At 41.6% G+C, this 14,813-nt stretch overlaps 1 protein-coding gene across 2 annotated transcripts; it reads right to left on the bottom strand.

The window, feature by feature from the left end:
- Window positions 1-1,033: 1,033 nt before the first annotated feature.
- Window positions 1,034-13,529, bottom strand: BZW1 (basic leucine zipper and W2 domains 1). 2 transcript variants are annotated; one of them, XM_005573876.4, is made up of 12 exons: window positions 13,341-13,529; window positions 11,795-11,868; window positions 9,274-9,450; window positions 9,030-9,124; window positions 8,402-8,467; window positions 7,562-7,697; window positions 6,726-6,835; window positions 6,430-6,600; window positions 5,925-6,071; window positions 4,725-4,863; window positions 3,559-3,681; window positions 1,034-2,718 (listed from the first exon to the last, which is right to left on the bottom strand). In XM_005573876.4, the coding sequence occupies exons 2-12, from the start codon at window positions 11,856-11,858 to the stop codon at window positions 2,687-2,689; spliced, it is 1,260 nt and encodes a 419-aa protein (XP_005573933.1). In that variant the 5' UTR covers window positions 11,859-11,868; window positions 13,341-13,529; the 3' UTR covers window positions 1,034-2,686. The 2 variants fall into 2 exon arrangements, with proteins under 2 accessions (XP_005573933.1, XP_045224288.1); XM_045368353.2 differs by lacking the exon at window positions 13,341-13,529 and adding an exon at window positions 13,040-13,110.
- Window positions 13,530-14,813: the final 1,284 nt, after the last annotated feature.

Here is a 14,813-nt window from a genome sequence, read left to right as displayed (position 1 = left end):
GCTTGAACCTGGGAGGCAGAGATTGCAGTGAACTGACGTCATGCCACTGCACTCCAGCCTGGGCAACAGAGACTCTGTCTCAAAAAAAAAAAAAAAAAAAAAATTTACTCTTTGCATGTATAAAGCAGAGATACGGTACATATGCAGCATATCTATGGTATTAAAATTTATGGGGGACTCTATTAGAAAAAAAGTCTAAAAAGGCTGGGGGTATAATGGAAAAAAGCTTTCGAAAAACAATTAGAAGTCCAACCTCTTGGTCCCATGCATTTCCCCTAACTAAAATCATTATGCTATTTCAAAATATCCTGTAGCATTTTTGGTATATGGAAGGAAGCTTTTTTTTTTGTTAAATAAGAATGGAATAAACATCTATATATATAATGAAATAACATCTATAACTCAGAGTAAGGCTAACAAACTTATGACCAGCTCTAAAAACTCATTTAGTTTCCAAGAGGAGACATCCTTAGAAACTGACACTGTTAGAAAAATCAACATTTATCCAATCATAATTAAAAGTATAATTTAACATCTATATTAAGAATTACGTATTTGAGGCCATAGGCTGGCACTGGCACCTGAATTCTAAAATTACCACTTAAGATTCAGAATAGAATCTTTTTATATGGAATAGAATCTGCAGTCTTTTTATAAAGCATTCCCTTTGTTTACACTATTACTGTCACAGTGATACCCACTTACTATATTGTACTAAGAAACACTACTCTGTCATTATGAAGAAACAAACGATCAAAGATTATAATGTAGTTCTGGAAGATGACACTTTTTCACTATACACAGTATAAAATGGCACTTTATACGGCAGAAACATGCAATGCATTGGCTGTAGAAATATTAATGTAGTTTTAGCTACATCAGAATTCTGTGTAGGTGGTTTACAGTTTGGGAGTCTAATTATTACTTAATGGTATACAGATACAGTAAAGACATCTGAACACACAACATACAATACCACTAGGTAATAACATGGAATTTACAAAAAAAAAAAAAAAAAAAAAAGACTGATGTATAAAGCCTAAGTGTAAGTATGGACTTTATTTTTTAAAAAAAAAGTCTTTTGAGAACTACAAATTACAAAGTAAAAGCAGATCACTACGTAGAAATCTAGTGAATACACATTTTGTCTGTGCATGAAAAACTTTATCAAAGTTATTCATTTAACAAATTCACCCCATTCACAACAATCAGTTATAATATTCTTTTTAAGGTTCTATACCTTTATTTCAAATTATATTACATGTTATTCCCTCAAAATGAACTTTTAAATGACAAACTTTTGGCTCATAAGAATGGCACCTTCAAAAGGGGCGATTTCCACTCAGTCTCTGGTGGCATTATTCCAGGCTAGTTTCACCAGTTAAAAACCTTCCAAATGTTCACTTTTAACACAAAGTCTTCCCATAAAAAATGTGGCTACATTTTCCCCCCAATGACTACATACATAGATGGGTAGCAGCAAGAAAAGATGAAAATGAAAAGGCAGCCATTAAAATAAATGGATCAATTGTATACCAAGAAGTATCTGGCTCATGGCAATTAAAAAATGGCAACTAGGGTATGTTAATAGCCAGAGGCTTGAGTCATTACTGAGTATGTTAAGAGAACGAAGCCAGTCCAGTATGACCGAGTAGGAATATATAATTGTCATTGCACTTCATTTGTTATAGCAAATACTCTAAGACAATAGGAAATCTAAGCTATATCTAGATTCCCAATTAGAACATGCTGACCTTTAACATTTTCAACAATTTCTACTGGGTTTAGTACATCAGTCCTTTTCTTCACTCAAACTCCGTTATGAGTTCTTTCCCATCAATCTAAGTGTATTCTGTGCATAAAATACCTTAAATGTTAAGACTTTTCTAAGGTTCATTTGAAAATGGCTGTATGAAAAGAATACCCATTTGTTTTGCCTGGAAAGATACAAACTAAATGCATAAGTTTCTCAAGGGGAAAAAGCTCAACTTTCTTCTTCCCATTATGATTTCCTAAACTTCTCAAGTCTGTTCTCCATGGCTTCTCTAAGGATGAAACCCAGAGAGCAAACAATTGAGCTTTAGGACATCTGGAGTTAAAAATGCAAAAAAAATGCAAAAAAAAAAAAAAAAAAAAGTTAACATGCAAGCAATGGTCCACATACTCAAGATTCATGTTAAATGAATTCGATTATTACATATGGGGTTTTCATTGATGAGTAGGGCTCCGGGCATGCCATATTATCACACAAATCATTGCCTTTTGAGACTTTGGATACTTTTCCAGTTTAATTTGCAAACAGAATTTTTATAACAAATTATTTTTTAACCAAATCATATCTTGAAAACTGTTTATAGAAAACCCAGGGAATAAAGTGAACTGTTCATTGTGGAAGTCCTTAAATTACATTATTACAGTAGAAAATACAGGAGGTAGAAGATAACTGAAAAGACTAATGCAACATTAGATTCAAATCTATAGCTCCTGTAGCTACTTAAAACATGGTTTTAGAAACTAAACCCAACATTTCCAGCAACCATAGAAACAGTTAAAATAAAATTTGCCATGAAAGCCCTTATATCATGCTTGATACAGGGAGGTAGGAAGATGTAAGAACCAGGACACATGAGACATGACATTTTATCTACAACTCCTGTTTGCTTTACTGAGGGTGTAGTTTCAAAATTCAGTCACCTTCTTCAGTTTCAGATTCAGATTCTAGAATAGGGGAAAAAAGCAAACATTATATATCAGAAAGCAAAGTACCCATTTATAACTTCAAAGCTTTTTTAAGATAGAGTCTCCCTCTTTCCCACAGGTCACAGTGCAGTGGTACCCTCTTGGCTCACTGCAACCTCTGCCTCCAGGGTTCAAGTGATCCTCCCACTTCAGCTTCTCGAGTAGCTGGGACTACAGGCGCCCACCACCAAAACTGGCTAATTTTTAAATTTTTAGTAGAGACAGGGTTTCCCATGTTGGCCAGGCTGGCCTCAAACTTCTGCCTTCAAGTGACCTGAATGCCTCAGCCTCCCAAAATGCTAGGATTACAGGTGTGAGACACCACACCCAGCCTCCATATAACTTTGAAGCTGTTAAGGAATTTTATTAATACCCTATTTAGATGAGGGAGATATTCAAAAGCATTCACTTGGAAATCCCAAAATCTGGCTGGGTGCAGTAACATCTGTGATCCCTGCACTTTGTGAGGCTGAGGCAGGAGGGCTGCTTGAGCCCACGAGTTCAAGACCAGCCTCGGCAACATAGTGAGACCCTGTCTCTATATTTTTAATTACAGAAAAGTAAAAAAAAAGAAATCCACAAATTTATAAACATTAAATATTCTCAAAAATTTCCATTTCACCAAAAACATTTACTATTATGGCTGAGCCATAAATATACTATAATAATTAAACTCTAGCTTTTGCCACCTGCCTTATAAGTTAACAAAAATCTCTACTCCAGGTACAAAGTCGCATTAGAAAGAAGGAAGCACGTGTGAAGATATATTATGGCCACATTAAAATTAGCATTATCAAACAAACACAGGAAAATCCTTACCTTCTTCTGCATTTTTGAGCCATTCTACAAACTTTTTCATTTGCTCAAGGAAAACACTCTTCCCCTTCGCAACATGTGCATCTTTATACCACTTCAAAATGGGTTCTTCACTCAGGACTTCAGCTGGAAAGAAAACTCACTGCATTAGGGGAGTTTTAATATACTCTACTCAGACAGAGTTAGAACAATCACCTAATGTGCAAATGCCTGCTTAGCAAACAAACTGCTGAAAAGTTAAAAACATCCATGAGAACTGGAGGATAGAATAATGCATGTGTGCACACCAACTACACTCAACAGGATCAAGGCTGGTCTGATTAGTGCAGAATTTCAAAGTGTTATGACCAACTGCAATGGATTTTCTCCCAACAGAGGTCTCGTCTTTACTAACCACTAGACCAGGTTTCTAAAATTGGGATCAAGAGAAAAGGGAACGATAACTGAAATTGGGGTTGCTATAGAAGCACTCTGAACTGGTCTTGAAGGACTACTGAAAGTCAACACTGGGTGGGAGGGTAAGATGAACAGAAGCAGGATTCACACAGGCTGAAAACTCCAGAGCTATGACTATACAGAGCTAAGACTACAGGACCCGGTTTTTGTTTTTTTTTGGAAACAGGGTCTCACTTGTTCCCCAGGCTGCTGGAGTGCAGTGGCACAATCTTGGTTCACTGCAGCCTTGACCTCCTAGGCTCAAGCGATCCTCCTACCTCAGCCTTCTGAGTTGCTGGGACTACAGGCTTGCGCCACCATTGCCTGGCTAATTTTCTAATAGAGACGAGGTCTCCTTATGTAGTCCAGGCCGGTCTTGAACTCCTGGGCTCAAGCGATCCTCCTGCCTCAGGCTCCCAAAGTGTTAGGATCACAAGTGTGAGCCATCGAATCTAGCTGAACTTTGGGGAACATACAGCTGGTTAGAGTATGAGGCAAAGTTTGAGGACGCATAATGATGGCTTTGGATTTCATACTTTAACTTGTGAATAGGGTTTAGATGTTTTAAACAAATACCAGTGCACTAAAAAGCACCCAATTTAATCAGGGGTGACTCATAACTAGAAGTAAAATATTTCAGGCAGCTGATGTCCAGATAACTCATCATTTGGATCATTTTGTATTTACAAGGATTTTTATTAAATGTTATTTACAAAATTCAAAATCTAAATTACCTTTATAAAAAAGCACCACTATTTTCTGGAAGGCTTTCATGAAATGAATGTTGTCATAGCAATACTCCTGAATCTTCAGTAACAGAGTCAGCTCAGACTGACCTTGAGTAGTAAAGGCAGCAAGTAGAGGGCTGTATTGCTGTTAAAGGAAGGGAGAGAAGATTCAGTCATTAATTACAAATAACCGTCCATTACAAAACTCCTACAATACAGACAATACAGAACTTAACTCATCTTTTATAATCACTACAAACTATAGCTCATTTACCAGAAATTTTAAAAAGACGTGAGCTGCAGTGGCTTACATCTGTAATCCCAACACTTTGGGAGGCCAAGGAGGTGGATCACTTGAGGTCAGGAGTTTGACAGCAGCCTGGCCAACATGGTAAAACCTTGTCTCTACTAAAAATACAAAAATTAGCCAGGCACTACTTGGGAGGCTGAGGAGGCAGAACCGCTTGAACCGAGGAGATGGAGACTGCAGTGAGCTAAGATCACATCACTGCACTCCAGCCTGGGTGACAGAGTGAGACTGTCAAAAAAAAAAAAAAAAAAACCCAAAAAACCCAGAAAATTGACTTAAGTAGCTAAGTAAAATAAACAATACTATACCAAGTAGTCCAAGTAAATGTCAAACAATATTAGTATTTTCCAATACCTGCTTCAAAAACAAACGTCTAATTACAGGCTTAAGTTCCTTTTCATCATGTTTTTTTTTTGAGGCAGGATCTCGCCGTCACCCAGGCTCTGTCTGACAAAACCATCGTAAGCTCACTGCAGTCTTGATCTTAAGGGCTCAGGCGATCCTCTGCCTCAGCCTCCTGAGTAGCTGGAACTACAGGCATGTGCCACTATGACTGGCTTTTTGTGATTTTTAGTAGAGATGAGGTCTCACTATGTTGCCAGGCAGGTCTTAAACTGAGCTCAAGCAATCCTCCCGCACTGGCTTCCCAAAGTGCTGGTTTTACAGGTATGAGCCATTATGCCTGGCCAGGCCATATTCTTGTTTTTAATCTGTGAACCACAGACCAATTCAGAGGATTATCCTCAATAGTTAATGTTACTATTTGTCTATTTACTGGTGGGCCATCCCCAGGAACCACAGGATGCAATAAATCCTCTTTAAAAAGTATAGTCACAGTTCACTGATCCCCACATAAAAGCAGAATAGTTTGTTTTGTCAAGGCATGGTTCTAATACCTTCAAGTGCTTGATGGCTTGCTCTGCTACAAGCTCCTCTTTTTTGTTCCATTCCACAGTGCTCATTACACTTGACCAGACTATTCCAATGACAACTGGTTCTGGGATGTTGTTTTTTTTCATCTCCTCCTTGACATATAAAATTATCTGCAAAATAATCCAAATTTAGTAACAGAAGTCAGTTTTGATTATGTACATACTTCACACATCAAGTTTAGACCTTTAAGAAAAACGTAACAACTCCTTTTCCATGCAACTGGCAACCACATGTGTACCACATAGAAAGAGACCTTTAGAACTGAAAGATGCCCTGAGCTCCAGTCCCTTACATTTCTGGGCCTCAGTCAGGCACTAAAGAAGCATATGCAAAAGACTGAGGCAAAGTTCCAGTATAACATCCTTACTATTAACTCAATCTCATCCTAGTGAAATAAGTTCCTCAAATTAGTGAAAATCTCTATGCTAGAAGCTTAGCCATAAAAAGACAGTTTAAACAAAAACTTACATCCTTAAATGGATCACCACGGGACATCTGTTCTTGAAGTTCTTTCTGGAGCTCCTTACGAGCTCCAATGGTTTGCTGATTCCGAACATATTCTGAAAGCTCTTTCAAGCCTGCCTCAGTAAAATACTTTGTAAAGTGTTCAACACTTTGCTTATTGGCAGGAAAGAGTTCCTAAAAGAAGAATTTATCTGGTTAAACTTTCTTTAAATCAGATTTAACACTTTCTTTTCAGTCTTAAAATGAGAAATTTCTCTCATTTACACCTGCTGGCAAGAATGGGAAGAAAAGTTACAAACCATCAGTCTGTTATCCATGCTGACTTTCCGAAGACTTGCAGCTACTGCATTGATATCTTTTTCGTTTATCCATGATTTAAAGAGCTTTACAGCAAAAGCTGCTGAAACTCCTGTAAAAGAAAATAGCTTACTTAACAGAAGTACCTTCCTGGTTTCAATCACTGTATCCCCCTCTATATCCTTCCCTTCATAGTTCAATCACATGGGATTACGGACTTTCCTCACAAACTTAACCCTGAACTTTCCTGGGCCACAGTTTTATCACTTCTCCAATTTCCCTAGTCTACACCATTTGCGAATTGTATATTCTTGGCCAAGTTACTTAAAGTGTTTTCTAAAGTATAAATTGAGGGCAATAGTCTCTACACTTGACAAGGCTGTCGTGAGAATTACACTAAGGCAACTTAAATACTACTGTAAGCAGTTTAAAAAAAGCTTCAAAAAAAAAATTACTGTACAGAATAATCTGACAATTGGAGCCAAACAGGGAGTTGATTTTCCCTTCCAGCTTGACATTTTCCCCAACATCATTTTCTCCAAGTCTCCCTATTGGTATTAATCTCTTCTGGAGTTCCCACAACATTTCTCATTGTATTCGCATTACATGTAACAACATTTTGTCTAAATCTGGTTATCTATTGTATTCCTAAAGAAAACCATTAAACCTGGATGCCAAAGGTATTCATTAAATGTCTAGTGAATTAGACTGAACTTATTAAATTTAAGGCTGGTTAATAAACGAAGACTTTCACAGAAGTCACATCTATGAACAGTAAACCATGCTCTTACCCACCCCACTCTGAGTCAACTAAAGACCATCCTTTAAGGTTGATTACCTTCTTTAACCAAATTCTCATTATAAAGGCTATTAAGAATGGACGCATTAAGTGTTCCATTAGCCAGAAGAACACCAGTCAACATAGCCAGCTTGTTCCTCTCCGACTCTGAAAAACCCTTTAAGAACAGCAGCAGCTGTAAAAAGTAAAACAGTTAAGGGTTAAAACAGCAATTACATTACATTAAGAGAAACAGTAAAGCATGTTATACTGGCTACTGGTTCAACACGTGGGCTCTGGGATCTAACCATCCAAGTTTACATCTAAGCTACAATACTCATTAGCTGAATGATCGGCAAGTTACTCAACCTCTGCACCTCACATGTAAAATGTGGATGATAAAACTTGCCTCACAGGGTTTTTATAAACATTAAGTAAATTAGTATCGAACAGTGCCTGGTCATTGATAAACGCATCAGGTTTTCTGGGCATCTATATGCAATATTGGGCCAGGCGTGCTGGCTCATGCCGATAATCCTAGCACTTTGGGAGGCCGAGGGCAGATAACTTGAGGCCAGAAGTTCAAGGCCAGCCTAGCCAACACGGTGAAACCCTGTCTCTACTAAAAATAGAAAATTAGCCAGGCATGGTGGTACATGCCTGTAATCCCAGCTACTCAGGAGGCTAAGGAACGAGAATTGCTTGAACCCAGCAGGCGAAGGCTGCAGTGAGCAGAGACTGAGCCACTGCACTCCCAGCCTGGGAAACAGAGTGACACTCCAAAAAACCAACCAACCAACCAAACAAAATTACCCCAAATCTGTGGGAGAATTAGGATTTAACATTCCCTCCTTCTAACCCTATTTTTTTCTTTTCCACAAAGTACCTTATTCCTCATACCTTTTTTACTTCATCTTCAAAACCTTTCTCCAGGTATTTGTAGCGCCTGATTAACTTGTTAAAAACCTATGAAGAACATGAAATGAATTCAGTAACTTCATATATTTCTAGAATAGCAAAGTAGTAAACCTTTCACTGGATATAAGTTTATGAGCTGTTTATACCAGCTTGAGAAGAATTTCTAGTGACACATAAGAATGTCCAGGTTAGATGTACTTTAATTCTTTGCTTAAAATAATACAAACATAACTACATATGAAACTTTCCAATGAGATCTTGATTAAAAAGCTAATCAGCTCCAACTTATTTAACTTTAAAAATAAATATATGCAGATAAACTAGAGAAATCACAATACGAAAATGACTTTTTTAGCTTGACATTTTTCTTAAAAATTGAGTAATTTCAGGACAAATAGGAACAGGAGAGTTAATTTCATTTTTCCCTATTTTATTCACCTTAACACATCTTAAGTTTCTAATTCATCCCGTTGCACCAAGAACAGTCTCCCTAAAATTTAAAATCAAATTCCTTCAACTTTCTAACCACAACTCTTAAAAGTAGAATATTCCTCAAATATACCACATGGATAGTAGCTAACTGAAAACAATTATGTTAAGTTTCATTTACCTGAGCAAATGCTTGCATGGTCTCTAGGTCTTCTTGGGCTGCAAACACGCAGACATCTGTACGCATCATGTCATCTGCCAGTGTACCACCTGGGGCTAAAGTTGGATAAAATCAAAATACAACACAAGGAAAAAAATCACTCCATTTTAACAAGTTTGCCAAATAGTTCATATTCTAGAGTCTCCATAATCTCCATACACTATACCTTTCTAAATTATTAAGCCCACAAACCCCAGACACTTACCCAGCATTCCACCAGCCACCAGAATGTCAAAGAGTGTTTCTGCATATCGACGGTAATCAAGTTTTGCTCCAGAAGCATCAAGAAACTTAGCTACTGCTTCCAAATCAGTACCGGTTTCAGTTAAGCCTTGAATAATACAGTCTTGAAACTGAGTAGGGTCAAACCTCTCTTTTTCATCTGGGGAGACAGGAGACCCAAAACATTTAGTTTTAAAAGATTTACCAAAATGTCACAAAACTATCACCTTATGAAGATGTAATTGTTAAACAAGTTAAATTCACATCCTTTACATGTTTCCCTCTGCAAGTGCAAGACAAGATGGCCCACTCACAAGAACTGTGCAACTTTTCAAACAATTTCACAAGTGAGCTAAATGTGCTAGTGTCTTGTGCTCCTACTGCCATGAGGCAATTTCTACTGGGAATGCCCTCCTACTGCCTCTTGGCTTTTCCAAAATTTAGGCCATCCTCTAACAGATAAATTTTATTACTTTCAGTTTTCCCTGGACACTGGAGCTCTTGATCCTTTTCTTTAAATGTTCATAACAATAAACAACAAAAAAATTGAACCACTCCTTTGGCATTTATGAAGGTGAGCTTTACAAAGTACATTTAATGAACACCCAATATGACAGAAACTATATTAAGCATTTACTTTAATCCTGTTAACAACTTTGTGAGGCAGATTTTTCCTATTATTCAGAAGGAAAACTGAGAGAGAAATTAGGTAATCGAGAGATGATACTGTGTTGTGTAGTAGTTCAGAGCATGGGCTCTGGAGTTAAACTGCCTGATTCAAATCCTGATCACCATTTAACCGCTTGAATTCCAGCAAACAGTCTCATTCGCCATGCCAGAATCCCCCTACTGTAAAATGGGGATAAGAACAGCTATCCCATAAAGCTGTTGTGAATACTACATGACATTAATAAAACAGAAAGCTCCCAGACCATAGCCTTGTGCACATACCTGACCTTTACTGAGCTGCTTTCACACACTCCATAATAGGGTTTTGCTTTCCCAATCTAGGCTAGATGGTATCTTAATTTTCACACAGTACTAGGGTGACAAATACCTCTGTGTGTCCAGCACTTTCCTGGTTTTAGCACTGAAAGTCTTGTCTGGAAACTCCCTCAGTCCCAGACAGGGATTGCTGTATACCCTACCCAGTACCCTAACCATCAACAGCCAGGCCATGAATGATCTGTATCTGGAACTGGGGAAGCGACATCTCCCCCAATGCTAATAATAATAATAATGATAAAGCTACTTGCTATTATTTATATCAAGGCAACATCAGTAATCCACATATTCAAGAGATACACTTTCCCATTTTACTGTCAAACTGTTCTAGTTTACAACTGCTCCTTAAGAAAATTTACCAACTAAGGTCGGGCGTGGTGGCTCACACCTGTAATCCCAGCACTCTAGGAGCCCGAGGCGGGCGGATCATAAGGTCAGGAAATCGAGACCATCCTGGCTAACACAGTGAAACCCCGTCTCTACTAAAAAAAAAAAATACAAAAAACTAGCCGGATGTAGTGGCGGGCGCCTGCAGTACCAGCCATTCGCGAGGCTGAGGGAGGAGTGGCCTGAATCCGGGAGGCGAAGCTTGCAGTGAGCCGAGATCCCGCCACTGCACTCCAGCACTCTAGCCTGGGCGACAGAGGCAGACTCTGTCTCAAAAAAGAAAGAAAATTTACCAGCTAAATCTAAATGAATCTGCAAAGACTAGAATCAAATCACACTTTGGTCTCCCCACCACTACTACAAGGGGACAGACAGCCTATGATTAGCGATTTTAAAATTCTACAATATATATCTCAAAATGTCTGCTACTTAACACAACTTATAACCAGTAGCTGACCCAGTTCTTCATTTCCTCAAAACCACCTGTAAAATAAGGTTAATATGCTTTTGACCAATAACATTAAAAATATATGAGACTACATCTTATTTAGCTTTATATCACTAGCACAGCACTTTGCTACAGAATTCAACATTCAGCTAAGTACACCCGAATGCAAAAAAAATAGTAATATAATTCTAATACTTTTCTAAGTCTGTATTTCAAAAGACATTACAATGTGAATCCTGTTCCACAATTAACTTCCATGGGTGAAGTCTGAGTTTTCTCTCACAAATCTTCACAAAATCTGGGTGACTACATTAGGAGTTCTCCTTTTATAAATTAACATCTTTGCTCATTTTAGTTTGCTTAAATAAGACTGCTTGCTAGTGAAAACAGAGCCCTTATTTTTGTTTTAAAAAGTATTTTACCTTCACACTAAAAAGAATATTCATTAACCGGCTTAGAGATACATTGATACTAAAAATTAAGGCTTGAGCAGTAAAGCAGTAGAAATACTAAAGGTGTATGTGAATGGCAGTCAACGAGAAATTCAAGTTTCTTTCTGGTATCTTCTCTTGAGGCTTTAGTACTATGCAAGTGCCTGTCAGAGGAGGCAAGATACACAAGATATTCTGGAGGTTTGAAGAGACATCGAAACATAAATATTTACCTCTTTTTCTAGTTTTAAAACGCTGGCCTGATAGCGTTGGCTTTTGCTGCTTTTGATTATTCATAAAAGACACCCTAGGAAAGGAGAAATAAAGCCTTAATTTCAGTGCCATAATATTAATTTTTAAAATAAAGCATCAAACCTTAGTATAATCACTTATGAATCAAATGGAACACGCACTCTCAGCTTGGTGAAAGCACAAAGAATTACCCTCACTTGAATCAAATGTACGCCAAAATCTGCATTTCTCTCTACAAGAAACCCTTCAAATTAGTATTGCGAACTACACTTTTAGGCGACATTGTAATGCTACAGTGATCACCCATCATAAACCTAATTGTTCACTTTCCTCCACATTCTTCTTTACATTCACTTACATCTTCCACGACCACTAGGCATCGCAGAACGCAAAGGGAGATTACCACCATAGTCAGGAGGCATCCAAAATGTGTATGCCAATTCTAAAACACTGTCAAAAGGTGAACCCCTTCTTCTGATGGGCCTGGTTATATATAGGCAGCACCACCCTGCCCTAGGTCATGCCTGTGACCGCAACAGCGGCCGCCTTGCACCACTCAGGCCTGCAAAATTAACAGCCAGCCCAGCCTCCTTCGCCCATATCCCACAGTCCCAGCCTCCTCCCTGGGCACGTGTCTCCCAATCCGCACCCTTCCCATGCCTCCCGCCCAGGACCCCATTGGCCACAGCGGGGCGCCGTAGGGTCCCGGGGCTCCTTCTCCACTGACCCTGCCGCCTGCGGTGGCGGCCGCCGCAACGAGTGGACCACAGGTACTGAGGCGCTTTGCGCCGGGGCCCCAGCCGCCCCGTACATCCGCCCGCCCTCCAGCGAAAGCAGCGGCGGAGGCGGCGGCCGCAGTGGTGGTGGCAGCCCCTCCGCCCCGCCCGCCGGAAGCCCCCACGCGTACATCACCCAACAGAGGCCACGGTGGCTTTGTTAGCTAGGCCGGGCACGGCCCGGAGGGAGCCCGGCTCGGCCACTGCCTTCGCCACCAGCGCCGCGGCGAGCACCCGCACCCCACTTCCCGACCCGGGCCGCCGCCGCCTCTCGGCCTCCCTGCCGAAGCGGCGGCCTTTCAGGCCCTGGATCCGGCCCGGCCTCAAGTGGCGGCCTCCGTTCGGGCCCATCCAAGCCGGGCCGCATTCAGCCCGCCGCCTCCCTCGCCCTCTGCCCAGCCTCCACGGCCCGCAGCGTCCGCCCGGGGTGAGCGGGGCGCCGCGTCTCACCGAATTTAAGGCGAAGAGGAAAGAGCCAGAAATCCCCGATGTAGCGGCAACTGCGGCGGTGTCTCCTCTGCGACCGGAACTAACGCCAGGAGGAGGAGGGAGAGGTGCCACCCCCGCCCGGACCGCTGTCCTATCGCGAGATTTCTTCCCCTTGCCCCACCCCCCCCCCCCCCGCCCCGCCCCGCCCCGCCCCGCCCTCATCGTGGCCTGTCGCTTCCGTCTTTTCCATTCCGCGCGGATTAGGGTGAGGGACCGGGAGAGGGGAGGGGAGAGACGTTTCAAGGCTTCTTTATTCCCTTACTGGGTTCCACGTCTCCTGGACAGGTGTCCTAGACTAGCTTATTTTTCTTCCGCCGCTGCGTCGTCCGCCCTCCTAACACACGGAGGGGTTGGAAGAGCGGAGCCGGCCCCCACCGGTCTCGAAGTTGGACGCGTCCTCCTGGAGTCACTCCCCGCCGGCCCCCTCCTCCAGCGCCGGAAGTCGAAGCCCGAGGGCGGGGGCGCTCGGGTTGTGCGGGGGCGGAGGCCGGTGGCTGGCATGGGGGCGTGGCTTGGGGAAGGAAGTCACACCTCGCCTCCGCCCTGACTGGGATGGGCGGAGCTCGCTCCAGCTGAGTCGCCTGCAGGGCGACTTTGCATTGAGGGGCTGTCTCGTTGTTCACCGCCTCCTTTAGGAGTGAAGAGGACACAGGCCGAGGATTCAGAAGGGGAAATTCTGTCCTCCAACCGCGGTCCCCGTGCCCTGCAGCGGTTGTGTCCCGAGTGTGGTGGCTATGGGGACTTGGAGAGCATCAGAATCCCTTGGAGGGCTTGTTAGAACAGACTGCTGGGCACCTCCCGTGGTTTCTCATTCTGTGGGCCTGGTGTGGAACCCATGAATGTGCATTTCCAACAAGTTCTCTGTGATGCTGCTGCTGGTCCACACCTTGAGAACCCCTCAGAACAGGCTATATCATCAGTGAGCTGGGGTACGATCAGATAAGATAGTGCGTGTGAAAAACACTGGACGTGTGCAGATAGAGATGCACAGCGCCTCCAGGATGTAGCCCCATGTTTTTATTCACTGTACGGTAGTTTACTTCTCTCCAGTTGCTTCCTCACTGGTAGGAGGAGAGTGGCTTCTCTTCCCTAAACTTTTTGATAAAATAGTTTACTTCTTTTCCTTAATTAACTATATGACCTCTACCCCCACCCACCCCCCACAACTTCATGGAAGATTACTTTCTCAGCGTTCTTTCCTGAAATTATTGCCAAACCCAGTGATTCTTTCATTCTTCACCCTCTTTGCCTCCTCTGAGCATTGAGTGTTACGTCTCTCCTTGAATCCTGGCTCCAGCTATCCTGGTTACGCTCTGAATGTGGCTTCGCACGGTATTTGCTGATCTTTTTTCTACTGACACCTTTTCTCTCTGCATACTTTCTTCCGTGGCAGTCTTATACATTCTCAAGGATTTAACATTTACTCCACTTAAAAGAGTTCCAAGATCATCTACTGAATCATTAAGCAAATATTTGTTAAATCCAGGCTCTATGCCCTTCCAAGTTCAGGCAACAGCAGTGGGAAGGAGGCAGGAAACAAACTGATCTGTTGGAGGAACCTCAAGAAGCTGGTGTGACTGGGAGGGCAGTGGGGAGCAGAGGGAAGTGGCCGGAGTCGGATTTCTTAAGTGTCTAGCCCCATCCTTTCTCCCAAGGCTCCAGTCCACACTATCTGGCATCTTCACTTCATGGCTGGTTTAACACTATCAGTGCTGTCGATTGCTCTTCCCCGAGA

Source organism: Macaca fascicularis, chromosome 12 (genome assembly GCF_037993035.2).
Source record: "Macaca fascicularis isolate 582-1 chromosome 12, T2T-MFA8v1.1".
Classification (NCBI taxonomy): domain Eukaryota; kingdom Metazoa; phylum Chordata; class Mammalia; order Primates; family Cercopithecidae; genus Macaca; species Macaca fascicularis.
This window is presented reverse-complemented; position numbering and strand designations above follow the sequence as displayed.